General features: G+C 54.6%; 1 protein-coding gene across 1 annotated transcript in view; it reads right to left on the reverse strand.

Annotated features, from left to right (window-relative positions):
• Positions 1 to 4,550: 4,550 nt before the first annotated feature.
• The window catches only part of LOC140391342 (uncharacterized), a 143,358-nt gene continuing 134,167 nt past the window's right edge, over positions 4,551 to 13,741 (reverse strand). Inside the window, exon 5 of the mRNA XM_072475922.1 lies at positions 4,551 to 4,652. Coding sequence (XP_072332023.1) covers positions 4,551 to 4,652 — 102 coding nt within the window. The remainder of the gene's footprint in view (positions 4,653 to 13,741) is intronic.

Consider the following 13,741-nt stretch of genomic DNA (forward strand, 5'->3'; position numbering starts at 1 on the left):
TCTCTGTGCCCCTCTCTCTCTGTGCCCCTCTCTCTCTGTGCCCCTCTCTCTCTGTGCCCCTCTCTCTCTGTGCCCCTCTCTCTCTCTGTGCCCCTCTCGCTCTCTGTGCCCCTCTCTCTCTCTGTGCCCCTCTCTCTCTCTGTGCCCCTCTCTCTCTCTGTGCCTCTCTCTCTCTCTGTGCCTCTCTCTGTGCCTCTCTCTCTCTCTGTGCCCCTCTCTCTTCTCTGTGCCCCTCTCTCTCTCTGTGCCCCTCTCTCTCTCTGTGCCCCTCTCTCTCTCTGTGCCCCTCTCTCTCTGTGCCTCTCTCTCTGTGCCCCCCCTCTCTCTCTGTGCCCCCCTCTCTCTCTGTGCCCCCCTCTCTCTCTGTGCCCCCCTCTCTCTCTGTGCCCCTCTCTCTCTCTGTGCCCCTCTCTCTCTGTGCCCCTCTCTCTCTCTGTGCCCCTCTCTCTCTCTGTGCCCCTTTCTCTCTCTGTGCCCCTCTCTCTCTCTGTCTCTCTCTCTCTGTGCCTCTCTCTCTCTCTCTGTCTCTCTCTCTCTCTCTGTCTCTCTCTCTCTCTGTCTCTCTCTCTCTCTGTCTCTCTCTCTCTCTCTGTCTCTCTCTCTCTCTGTCTCTCTCTCTCTGTCTCTCTCTCTCTGTCTCTCTCTCTCTCTCTCGGGAGGTCTCTCTCTCTCTCTCTCTCAGGAGGTCTCTCTCTCTCGGGCAGTCTCTCTCTCTCTCTCGGACGGTCTGTGACAGTCTCTCTCTCTCTCGGACGGTCTCTGTCTGTCTCTCTCTGTCGCTCTCTCTCTGTCTCTCTCTCTCTCGGACGGTCTCTGTCTCTCTGTCTCTCTCTGTCGCTCTCTCTCTGTCTCTCTCTCTGTCTCTCTCTCTCTGTCTCTCTCTCTCTGTCTCTCTCTCTCGGGAGGTCTCGCTCTCTCTCGGGCAGTCTCTCTCTCTCTCGGGCAGTCTCTCTCTCTCTCTCTCGGACGGTCTGTGACAGTCTTTCTCTCTCTCGGATGGTCTCTGTCTGTCTCTCTCTGTCGCTCTCTCTCTGTTTCTCTCTCTCTCTCTCTCGGGCAGTCTGTGACAGTCTCTCTCTCTCTCGGATGGTCTCTGTCGCTCTCTCTCTGTCTCTCTCTCTGTCTCTCTCTGGGCGGGATTCTCCACTCCCGCACCGAAGTGCCCACGCCGTCGTGAACGGCGTCGAGGTTCATGACGGCGCGAAACGGCCCCTATCCCGACCGATTCAGGGCCCGATAATGGGCTAGGAGCGGGGCCGTGTCATCTACACGCGCCAGGCCTTGTCGGCACGTAAAGGCGGCGCCACATACATGACGCGGCCGGCGCCGCATAACTGGCGTCACCCGCGCATGCGTGGTTGCCGTCCTCTCCGGGTCCGCCCCGCAAGAAGATGGCAGACGGATCTTGAGGGGTGCGGAAGAAAGGAGGTCCTCCTTCAGAGAGACCGGCCCTGACGATCGGTGGGCACCGATCGCGGGCCACCCCACATTTGAGGTACCCCCGGTGCAGGATCCCACCCCCCCCCCCTCCCCCCAGCGTTCCCGCGATGTTCCCGATGGCAGCGACCAGGTGTGGATGGCTCCGGGGGGGGAAATCTGCCGTTTCGGGCTGGCCGCTCGGCCCATCCGGGCCTGAGAATAGCAGGGGTACTGGAGAATCGCCATTTTGGGTGACTCGGGCGATTCTCCGGCCCGCGGAACTCGACGGGGCCGTTCCCGCCGCTTGGGAGAATCGCGGGAGGGCGTCGGACCGGCATCGCGGGAAATTTTGACGGCCCAGGCGATTCTCCCAACCGCCGCAGGAGTGGAGAATCGTGCCCCCTGCCTCTCTCGCTCTCCGTCTCTCTCTCTCTGTCTCTCTCTCTGTCTCTGTCTCTCTCTCTGTGTGTCTCTGTGTGTCTCTGTGTGTCTCTGTGTGTCTCTGTGTGTCTCTGTGTGTCTCTGTGTGTCTCTGTGTGTCTCTGTGTGTCTCTGTGTGTCTCTGTGTCTCTGTGTCTCTCTGTGTCTCTCTGTGTCTCTGTGTCTCAATATATTTTACTCCAGGATTGGTGGCTTTACCTTCAGTAGCCTGGACCCTCTGAAATTCCCTCCCTACGCCCAGTCTGCCTCCCCACCTCAACTCCCTCCTTTTCAGACCCTCCTCAAAACTTACCACGTTCATCAATGTTTTCCGCCACCTGCTCTTAAACGTTTCTGCCGGAAACAATTTTCAGCCCCGCCTCCTCATTAATATTCCCAGAGACTCCTCCCTCTGACATCCCAAACAGCAAAGTGGTTGAACCACGATCTCAGGGGTTAATTTGTGAAGATCACCTTAAGAAGGATAGAAATCTGTTCCCAACTTGCGCCCCACACAGAAGATATTCCTCGTCCTGAAAGAGCCTTGGTGACCATGACCCTCCATTGGGTTAGGATCATGATTGTGTTTGGCAAATGTGATGAGAATGTCGCTTTAAGAGATGTTTGGCTGCTCATGTTACTGCAGTAACGTCAGAGTGTGGGTGGAGCTGAGCTCTGGCTCTGCTTTTTAGTTTCACTTTGAGAAAAGCTTGGGTGTGCCTGTGTCTTTTTGGTTTTGTTTTCAGTGTTGGAGCTGAAGCCAGACAGAGCAGGTGTACTGTTGATCTCTCTGCCATGAAAAGACTATCTCTTGATCATTTGGTGAATTCAGAATTATAAATGTTCTCAGTAGAGAATGTAAACCTGATGTGCTTCTGTCGAAAGGTGTTTCTTTTGTCTTCTGGATGTTGTTTGGGAAGTTATTCAGGATTACTTAGTGTTGTATTCTTTGGGGTTGTATTTGAATTAATGGTTGTTAAGATGTTCACTATGTTTTAAAAAGGTTAACTTGAGTTCACAGAATAAACATTGTTTTGCTTTAAAAAATACTTTTCCATTTCTGCAGTACCACACCTGTAGAGTGGGCCGTGTGCTCCCCATACCACAATCTATTAAAAGTTGTGGGTCAGGTGAACTCCATGATACACTTTGGGGTTCTCTAAACCCTGGCCCATAACACAAAGTACCGCAGTGGTTTGCCGCTGCCTTGTGCAGTGTGGCTGATCAGGAGAGACAGCCCCGGTCTTACCACCTGCCATCAGGTGTATTGGAAGGGTTTACATAACCAACCTGTCTGCCCACTTTATCAATGCACCTTACTTGGCCGTCAATTCCTGCTGAAGGATATAAACCCAAACCTACTGGTCCAGAGGTAAGGGGCGCAATTCTCTGTTTGGGAGACTAAGTGGTAACGCTGGGATTGAATGGCATGCAGTTGGCCTTCCCCTTGGGGGCGCTATTTCTGGAGCAATTCAAGATGTGCTAATAGGCCAGCATTCTGCCAATTCCCGGCCCAGCGGGCGGCGGAACCACTGGGAGCGGAGTTAGCACCAAAGAGCCTGACAGCCGGAGCTGTTTTTAATCACTCCACTTACCACACACTCAGTGCAGCCACCAAGAAGCCTCGGAGAAAACCTGCCCCCCCCCCCCCCCCCCGGGTTCGGGAGTCCGAGGTGGACCCACTGCTCCATGCCAATGGGAGCGGAGGGACACCCTCTTCCCCAGGGTGGGCCGTAGACTCCAGCCTGCCCTCCCAAACACTGCCTGGAAGGTGGGGGCAGAGGCAGTCAGCGCTGCCAGGCTCACCAGGAGGAGGCAGCTGGTGAGGCGGAGGGGCGGGGGTCACTGGCGAGGCCTCTGCCCTGAGAGGGGCAGAGAACCAGGGAGGGTTCCAAAGGCCACGGTGCAGGTGTCCCCAGGTTGGGGTGAGCGTGGGGCAGCGATTCTGAGGAGTGCCAACACCTGGTGGGCCCCTTGGCCACATCCATCCCCTTGATGGTACAGCTGGGGTGTGAGGGTGTCCCGAGGGGCGGCCTGGGTGGGCTCCCAGGTGACCAGAGGCTCTCTGAACATTCACAGGACACAGGCAGCACTCAGCAGCGTGAGCAGCCGGGGGTCTGTAAGCAGCACCAGAGGGTGTGTTTAAACACAGACAGCAGCAATGGGGGTCTGAGCCAGGCCTCCCCGATCCTGGGGGGGGCACCCCGAGTCCACGGACCTGGCACCAAGTCGCTATCAGCTACTGCCCTGGCCCGTCAGCCTGCCCCAAACAAGCCCAACAGTTTTCAACGGTTTTTCAGTGTTTACTTAGCCTCCTCCACTGCTTCCATGGCATCCAGTCCACGCTTGTAAATATTTGTAGCAATTCACGCCCGCGAGACTGCCACCTGAGAGGGCGGAGCTTCGCAGAAGGGCGGAGTTACTGTGTCCAACCCGCTAATCACATTTAAATGCCAGTTTCGCATGTCGCCGCTGGCGCTGGGCACGAGCCTCGCTGTCGCCACCAGGGACGGACCGAGCACGGCGCCCGAATCGGGGCCGGGCGCAGACCTCGATTTTGGCCTTACGGACGATTCTGCGCCCGATCGCGGTTTGCGGCGTGGCGGAGAATTTCACCCAGGGTGGTTACCCACTGCGCCATAGGTCCTGCAGTTTGAACAGAGTGAACATTACCTTTTGGTAAATAACGAACCAGTTACAGGAAGAGAGACTTACAGGTCCAGCATCATCTCATAATCATCCGCGTTGTCGTCATCGCTGAAGAAACTGCTGGGACTTTCTCCGGCACTGCTGCGCTCAGCGTCAGTGATGTCCTGTTAAGAGAACATTTTTCAAACATTTCAAGCCATGAAACATTGAGCTGACCTTTTCCAATCAGACACAATGTTTTATTAACACACGAGCAGGTCAAGGGAGGAAAACGGAAACCATTCAGTCCATCTAGTTCATCTATGCTGGTTCTTTGAAAGAGGTAGCCAATTAATCCCACTCTTTGTCCTCACCCCTTGAAGTATTTCTCCAATTCTCTTGGGAAAGTTATAATTGAATCTGCTTCCACCGCGCATTCAGACAGCATCTCCCAGGTCACTCGCTGGGTGAACAATAACTTCCTCCTCTCCCCCTCTGGTTTCTTTACCAATTCGCCTCCATCTGCGTGCAGCCAGTTACCAACACAGCTGCCAATGGTAACAGTTTCTTCCTGTTTACTCAATCAAAACCCTTCATGAATTTGAAAGTTTAAATCTCTCCTTAAGTAACCTCAGCTCTGCGGTAATAATGTCAGCTTCTGTCTACAAAGTGCTCCTCCCTCAATTCCCCCCCTCCCCCCGCCCCCCACTAAATCGTGTTGTCCTTGGGATCTTTGCTGCTCGTCTTCTCCAAAACCCTCCAAACACCTTCATGAACAACTTCTCCAGGATGTGGAACACATCGCCCCCAGGTCACCCACCCACCGTCGATCCTTATCCAGCAAAGTTTTGATTTTGTGTATCTCACCCTCGCTTTCAAATTACTCCCCCGCCGTCTCTGTAATCTACACCCAGTATCTTGGGCCCTCTCACCCCCAACCCTTTGTCATCACTGTGCCCTTCCAATTCTGGCCTCTCGCATACCCCTTACCGCATCCCCCCCCCCTCCTCACCTGCCCCAAGCCCCCACACCCACACCTGCTCCACATTGTCTTCAGCTGTCTTCTCTCCCCAAACCTCACCATCTCTCTCTCCCCAAACCTCTCCGTCTCTCTCTCCCAAAACCTCTCCATCCCTCTCTCCCCAAACCTCTCCGTCGCTCTCTCCCCAAACCTCTCCATCTCTCTCCCCGCAAACATCTCCGTCTCTCTCTCCCCAAATATCTCCGTCTCTCTCTCCCCACACCTCTCCGTCTCTCTCCCCAAGCCTCTCCACCTCTCTCTCCCCAAACCTCTCCACCTCTCTCTCCCCAAACCTCTCCACCTCTCTCTCCCCAAACCTCTCCATCACTCCTCCCCAAATCTCCCCGTCTCTATCTCCCCAAACCTCTCCACATCTCTCTCCCCAAACTTATCCGTTTCTCTCTCCCCAAACCTCTCCGTCTCTCTCTCCCCAAACCTCTCCGTCTCTCTCTCCCCAAACCTCTCCATCTCGCTCTCTCCAAACCTCTCCATCTCTCTCTCTCCAAACCTCTCCACCTCTCTCTCCCCAAACCTCTCCACCTCTCTCCCCAAACCTCTCCGTCTCTCTCTCCCCAAACCTCTCCATCTCTCTCAACCAACACCTCTCCGTCTCTCTCTCCCCAAACCTCTCCGTCTCTCTCTCCCCAAACCTCTCCGTCTCTCTCTCCCCAAACCTCTCCTTCTCTCTCAACCCACACCTCTCCGTCTCTCTCTCCCCAAACCTCTCCATCTCTCGTCCCCAAATCTCCCCGTCTCTCTCTCCCCAAACCTCTCCATCTCTCTCTCTCCAAACCTCTCCATCTCTCTCCCACCAAACCTCTCCATCTCTCTCTCTCCAAACCTCTCCATCTCTCTCTCCAAACCTCTCCATCTCTCTCTCTCCAAACCTCTCCATCTCTCTCTCTCTCCAAACCTCTTCACCTCTTGCAACCCACATCTCCCGTCTCTCTCACCCCAAACCTCTCCACCTCTCTCTCCCCAAAGCTCTCCACCTCTCTCTCCCCAGACCTCTCCGTCTCTCTCTCTCTCCCCAAACCTCTCCGTCTCTCTCTCCCCAAACCTCTCCGTCTCTCTCTCCCCAAACCTCTCCGTCTCTCTCTCCCCAAACCTCTCCGTCTCCCTCTCCACAAACCTCGCCATCTCTCCCTCTCCAAACCACTCCACCTCTCTCCCCAAACCACTCCACCTCTCTCCCCAAACCTCTCCGTCTCTCTCTCCCCAAACCTCTCCGTCTCTCTCTCCCCAAACCTCTCCGTCTCTCTCTCCCCAAACCTCTCCATCTCGCCCCCCAAACCTCTCCACCTCTCTCTCCCCAAACCTCTCCATCTTTCCCTCCCCAAACCTCTCCACCTCTCTCCCCAAACCTCTCTGTCTCTCTCTCCCCAAACCTCCCTGTCTCTCTCTCCCCAAACCTCTCCATCTCGCTCCCCAAACCTCTCCATCTCTCTTTCCCAAAACCTCTCCGTCTCTCTCCCCAAACCTCTCCATCTCTCTCCCCAAACCTCTCCATTTCTCTCCCCAAACCTCTCCGCCTCTCTCCCCCCAAACCTCTCCATCTCTCTCTCCCCAAACCTCTCCATCTCGCTCCCCAAACCTCTCCACCTCTCTCTCCCTAAACCTCTCCACTTCTCTCTCCCCAAACCTCTCCATCTCTCTCTCCCCACACCTCTCCGTCTCTCTCCCCAAACCTCTCCGTCTCTCTCCCCAAACCTCTCCATCTCTCTCTCCCCACACCTCTCCATCTCTCCTCCCCAAATCTCCCCGTCTCTCTCTCCCCAATCCTCTCCATCTCTCGCTCCCCAAAGCTCTCCACCTCTCTCTCCCCAAACCTCTCCATCTCTCTCTCTCTCCAAACCTCTCCACCTCTCTCTCCCCAAACCCCTCCATCTCTCTCTTCCCAAACCACTCCACCTCTCTCCCCAAACCACTCCACCTCTCTCCCCAAACCTCTCCGTCTCTCTCTCCCCAAACCTCTCCGTCTCTCTCTCCCCAAAGCTCTCAGTCTCTCTCTCCCCAAACCTCTCCATCTCGCCCCCCAAACCTCTCCACCTCTCTCTCCCCAAACCTCTACACCTCTCTCTCCCCAAACCTCTCCACCTCTCTCTCCCCAAACCTCTCCATCTCTCCTCCCCAAATCTCCCCGTCTCTCTCTCCCCAAACCTCTCCACCTCTCTCTCCCCAAACCTCTCCGTCTCTCTCTCCCCAAACCTCTCCATCTCTCTCTCTCCAAACCTCTCCATCTCTCTCTCTCTCCAAACCTCTCCACCTCTCTCTCCCCAAACCTCTCCGTCTCTCTCCCCAAACCTCTCCGTCTCTCTCTCCCCAAACGTCTCCGTCTCTCTCTCCCCAAACCTCTCCATCTCTCCTCCCCAAATCTCCCCGTCTCTCTCTCCCCAAACCTCTCCATCTCTCTCTCTCCAAACTTCTCCATCTCTCTCCCTCCAAACCTCTCCATCTCTCTCTCTCCAAACCTCTCCATCTCTCTCTCTCTCCAAACCTCTCCACCTCTCGCAACCCACACCTCCCGTCTCTCTCTCCCCAAACCTCTCCGTCTCTCTCCCCAAACCTCTCCATCTCTCTCAACCAACACCTCTCCGTCTCTCTCTCCCCAAACCTCTCCGTCTCTCTCTCCCCAAACCTCTCCGTCTCTCTCTCCCCAAACCTCTCCTTCTCTCTCAACCCACACCTCTCCGTCTCTCTCTCCCCAAACCTCTCCATCTCTCGTCCCCAAATCTCCCCGTCTCTCTCTCCCCAAACCTCTCCATCTCTCTCTCTCTCCAAACCTCTCCATCTCTCTCCCTCCAAACCTCTCCATCTCTCTCTCCAAACCTCTCCATCTCTCTCTCTCCAAACCTCTCCATCTCTCTCTCTCTCCAAACCTCTTCACCTCTCGCACCCCACACCTCCCGTCTCTCTCACCCCAAACCTCTCCACCTCTCTCTCCCCAAAGCCCTCCACCTCTCTCTCCCCAGACCTCTCCGTCTCTCTCTCTCTCCCCAAACCTCTCCGTCTCTCTCTCCCCAAACCTCTCCATCTCTCTCTCCCCAAACCTCTCCGTCTCTCTCTCCCCAAACCTCTCCGTCTCCCTCTCCACAAACCTCGCCATCTCTCCCTCTCCAAACCACTCCACCTCTCTCCCCAAACCACTCCACCTCTCTCCCCAAACCTCTCCGTCTCTCTCTCCCCAAACCTCTCCGTCTCTCTCTCCCCAAACCTCTCCGTCTCGCTCTCCCCAAACCTCTCCATCTCGCCCCCCAAACCTCTCCACCTCTCTCTCCCCAAACCTCTCCATCTTTCCCTCCCCAACCCTCTCCACCTCTCTCCCCAAACCTCTGTCTCTCTCTCCCCAAACCTCCGTCTCTCTCTCCCCAAACCTCTCCATCTCGCTCCCCAAACCTCTCCATCTCTCTTTCCCCAAACCTCTCCATCTCTCTCCCCAAACCTCTCCATCTCTCTCCCCAAACCTCTCCATTTCTCTCTCCCCGAACCTCTCCACCTCTCTCCCCAAACCACACCACCTCTCTCCCCAAACCTCTCCGTCTCTCTCTCCCCAAACCTCTCCACCTCTCTCCCCAAACTTCTCCATCTATCTCTTCCCAAAACTCTCCATCTCTCTCCCCAAACCTCTCCGCCTCTCTCCCCCCAAACCTCTCCGTCTCTCTCTCCCCAAACCTCTCCGTCTCTCTCTCCCCAAACCTCTCCGTCTCTCTCTCCCCAAACCTCTCCACCTCTCTCTCCCTAAACCTCTCCACTTCTCTCTCCCCAAACCTCTCCATCTCTCTCTCCCCACACCTCTCCGTCTCTCTCCCCAAACCTCTCCATCTCTCTCTCCCCACACCTCTCCATCTCTCCTCCCCAAATCTCCCCGTCTCTCTCTCCCCAAACCTCTCCATCTCTCGCTCCCCAAAGCTCTCCACCTCTCTCTCCCCAAACCTCTCCATCTCTCTCTCTCTCCAAACCTCTCCACCTCTCTCTCCCCAAACCACTCCACCTCTCTCCCCAAACCACTCCACCTCTCTCCCCAAACCACTCCACCTCTCTCCCCAAACCTCTCCGTCTCTCTCTCCCCAAACCTCTCCGTCTCTCTCTCCCCAAAGCTCTGTCTCTCTCTCCCCAAACCTCTCCATCTCGCCCCCCAAACCTCTCCACCTCTCTCTCCCCAAACCTCTACACCTCTGTCTCCCCAAACCTCTCCACCTCTCTCTCCCCAAACCTCTCCATCTCTCCTCCCCAAATCTCCCCGTCTCTCTCTCCCCAAACCTCTCCACCTCTCTCTCCCCAAACCTCTCTGTCTCTCTCTCCCCAAACCTCTCCATCTCTCTCTCTCTCCAAACCTCTCCACCTCTCTCTCCCCAAACCTCTCCACCTCTCTCCCCAAACCTCTCCGTCTCTCTCTCCCCAAACCTCTCCATCTCTCTCAACCAACACCTCTCCTTCTCTCTCTCCCCAAACCTCTCCATCTCTCCCCCCCAAATCTCCCCGTCTCTCTCTCCCCAAACCTCTCCACCTCTCTCTCCCCAAACCTTTCCGTCTCTCTCCCCAAACCTCTCCGTCTCTCTCTCCCCAAACGTCTCCGTCTCTCTCTCCCCAAACCTCTCCATCTCTCCTCCCCAAATCTCCCCGTCTCTCTCTCCCCAAACCTCTCCATCTCTCTCTGTCCAAACCTCTCTATCTCTCTCTCTCCAAACCTCTCCATCTCTCTCTCTCCAAACCTCTCCATCTCTCTCTCTCTAAACCTCTCCGTCTCTCTCTCTCTCTCCAAACCTCTCCACCTCTCGCAACCCACACCTCCCGTCTCTCTCTCCCCAAACCTCTCCACCTCTCTCTCCCCAAAGCTCTCCACCTCTCTCTCCCCAGACCTCTCCGTCTCTCTCTCTCCCCAAACCTCCTCGTCTCTCTCTCTCCCCAAACCTCTCCGTCTCTCTCTCCCCAAACCTCTGCGTCTCCCTCTCCACAAACCTCGCCATCTCTCCCTCTCCAAACCTCTCCATCTCTCTCCCCACACCTCTCCGTCTCTCTCTCCCCAAACCTCTCCATCTCTCCTCCCCAAATCTCCCCGTCTCTCTCTCCCCAAACCTCTCCGTCTCTCTCTCCCCAAACCTCTCCATCTCTCTCTCCCCACACCTCTCCGTCTCTCTCTCCCCAAACCTCTCCGTCTCTCTCTCTCTCCAAACCTCTCCACCTCTCTCTCCCCAAACCTCTCCACCTCTCTCTCCCCAAACCTCTCCATCTCTCTCTCCCCAAACCTCTCCATCTCTCTCTCCCCAAACCACTCCAGCTCTCTCCCCAAACCTCTCCGTCTCTCTCTCCCCAAACCTCTCCATCTCGCCCCCCAAACCTCTCCACCTCTCTCCCCAAACCTCTCCATCTTTCTCTCCCCAAACCTCTCCACCTCTCTCCCCAAACCTCTCTGTCTCTCTCTCCCCAAACCTCTCTGTCTCTCTCTCCCCAAAACTCTCCATCTCGCTCCCCAAACCTCTCCACCTCTCTCTCCACTAACCTCTCCATCTCTCTCCCCAAACCTCTCCATCTCTCTTTCCCCAAACCTCTCCGTCTCTCTCCCCAAACCCCTCCATGGGAGGTGAGTAGTGAGTTTAAAAGCTCTTACCTTTACAGGAGCAGCCCTTTGGATTTCGGCGGCAGCGGTGCGCAGGGGCCTTCTGGGAGGTGAGTAGTGAGTTTAAAAAGCCTTACCTTTACAGGAGCAGCCCTTTGGATTTCGGCGGCAGCGGTGCGCAGGGGCCTTCTGGGAGGTGAGTAGTGAGTTTAAAAAGCCTTACCTTTACAGGAGCAGCCCTTTGGATTTCGGCGGCAGCGGTGCGCAGGGGCCTTCTGGGAGGTGAGTAGTTAGTTTAAAAGCTCTTACCTTTACAGGAGCAGCCCTTTGGATTTCGGCGGCAGCGGTGCGCAGGGGCCTTCTGGGAGGTGAGTAGTGAGTTTAAAAAGCCTTACCTTTACAGGAGCCTTGCCTGGTCCCGTGTCTGTTCTTCTTTTCTGTTTTATTTGTTTTTATATAAGGCGGGAACCGGAAGTTCGACCTCTGGCAAGTCCCCCCACCCCCCCCAACCAATAAATTCTGGTGGAGAGGAAACCCGAGACATTACACGTGTAGTGTCTCCCACCCGCCCTCCTCCTCTAACCTAATAATAAGACCCATTGGTGTAAGGTAAGTGCCATATTATATTATTATATTATTAGCATTGTGCAGGTCAAGGATCGGAGGTGGAGGAGCAGTCTCTGTCAGCGAGAGAACCTGAGAACATCTCAGACACTCAGAAGGTAAGAAGGTAAGTAAGTGATTTTTACTTTTATACCTTTTTTCAAATTGTGTGTGTCGGGGGGAAACTGAAGTGACATCACAGAAAAGCTGTGGCCAGAGTGGCTGGTTGGGATTCTAACCTAAATTTTAAAAAAATTTGAGTATTTGGGAACTAATTAAACATAATAACTTAATTATAATTTAGAGGATATCTAAGCCAGAGATCGGAGAGTATTATAGTTAGCTATCGCATTTCTATTAGAAATCTAGTGCTAGGAAACAGATAGTTGACAGTAACTTTGCAATTTTAAAAAAAAGTATTTTAAAAAAAAAGACAAATTTTAATTTTAATTAATTGACGCAATGTCAGTTAGAGGGGTGCTGTGCTCTGACTGTGAGATGTGGCAGGTCCGGGAGGCTTCCAGCGTCCCGGATGGCTTCATCTGCAGAAAGTGCACCCAACTGCAGCTCCTCACAGACCGCATGGTTCGGTTGGAGCAGCAATTGGATGCACTTAGGAGCATGCAGGTGGCGGAAAGCGTCATAGATCGCAGTTATGTAAATGTGGTCACACCCAAGGTGCAGGCAGAGAAATGGGTGACCACCAGAAAGGGCAGGCAGTCAGTGCAGGAATCCCCTGTGGTTGTCCCCCTCTCGAACAGATATACCCCTTTGGATACTGTCGGGGGGGATAGCCTATCAGGGGAAAACAGCAGCAGCCAGAGCAGTGGCACCACGGCTGGCTCTGATGTTCAGAAGGGAGTGTCAAAGCGCAGAAGAGTAATAGTAATAGGGGACTCTATAGTCAGGGGCACAGATAGGCGCTTCTGTGGACGTGAAAGAGACTCCAGGATGGTATGTTGCCTCCCTGGTGCCAGGGTCCAGGATGTCTCCGAACGGGTAGAGGGCATCCTGAAGGGGGAGGGCAAACAGGCAGAGGTCGTTGTACATATTGGTACTAACGACATAGGCAGGAAGGGGCATGAGGTCCTGCAGCAGGAGTTCAGGGAGCTAGGCAGAAAGTTAAAAGACAGGACCTCGAGGGTTGTAATCTCGGGATTACTCCCTGTGCCACGTGCCAGTGAGGCTAGAAATAGGAAGATAGAGCAGACAAACACGTGGTGTAGGAGGGAGGGTTTCCGTTATCTGGACCACTGGGAGCTCTTCCGGGGCAGGTGTGACCTGTATAAGATGGACGGGTTGCATCTAAACCGGAGAGGCATAAATATTCTGGCCGCGAGGTTTGCTAGTGTCACACGGGAGGGTTTAAACTAGTATGGCAGGGGGGTGGGCACGGGAGCAATAGGTCAGAAGGTGAGAGCATTGAGGGAGAACTAGGGAATAGGGACAGTATGGCTCTGAGGCAGAGCAGACGGGGAGAAGTTGCTGAACACAGCGGGTCTGGTGGCCTGAAGTGCATATGTTTTAATGCAAGGAGCATTACGGGTAAGGCAGATGAACTTAGAGCTTGGATTACTACTTAGAACTATGATGTTGTTGCCATTACAGAGACCTGGTCGAGGGAAGGGCAGGATTGGCAGCTAAACGTTCCAGAATTTAGATGTTTCAGGCGGGATAGAGGGGGATGTAAAAGGGGAGGCGGAGTTGCGCTACTTGTTCGGGAGAATATCACAGCTATACTGACAGAGGACACCTCAGAGGGCAGTGAGGCTATATGGGTAGAGATCAGGAATAAGAAGGGTGCAGTCACAATGTTGGGGGTATACTACAGGCCTCCCAACAGCCAGCGGGAGATAGAGGAGCAGATAGGTAGACAGATTTTGGAAAAGAGTAAAAACAACAGGGTTGTGGTGATGGGAGACTTCAACTTCCCCAATATTGACTGGGACTCACTTAGTGCCAGGGGCTTAGACGGGGCGGAGTTTGTAAGGAGCATCCAGGAGGGCTTCTTAAAACAATATGTAAACAGTCCAACTAGGGAAAGGGCGGTACTGGACCTGGTATTGGGGAATGAGCCCGGCCAGGTGGTAGAT

The sequence above is a fragment of the Scyliorhinus torazame genome, chromosome 15 (assembly GCF_047496885.1).
Source record: "Scyliorhinus torazame isolate Kashiwa2021f chromosome 15, sScyTor2.1, whole genome shotgun sequence".
Taxonomy (NCBI): Eukaryota; Metazoa; Chordata; class Chondrichthyes; order Carcharhiniformes; family Scyliorhinidae; genus Scyliorhinus; species Scyliorhinus torazame.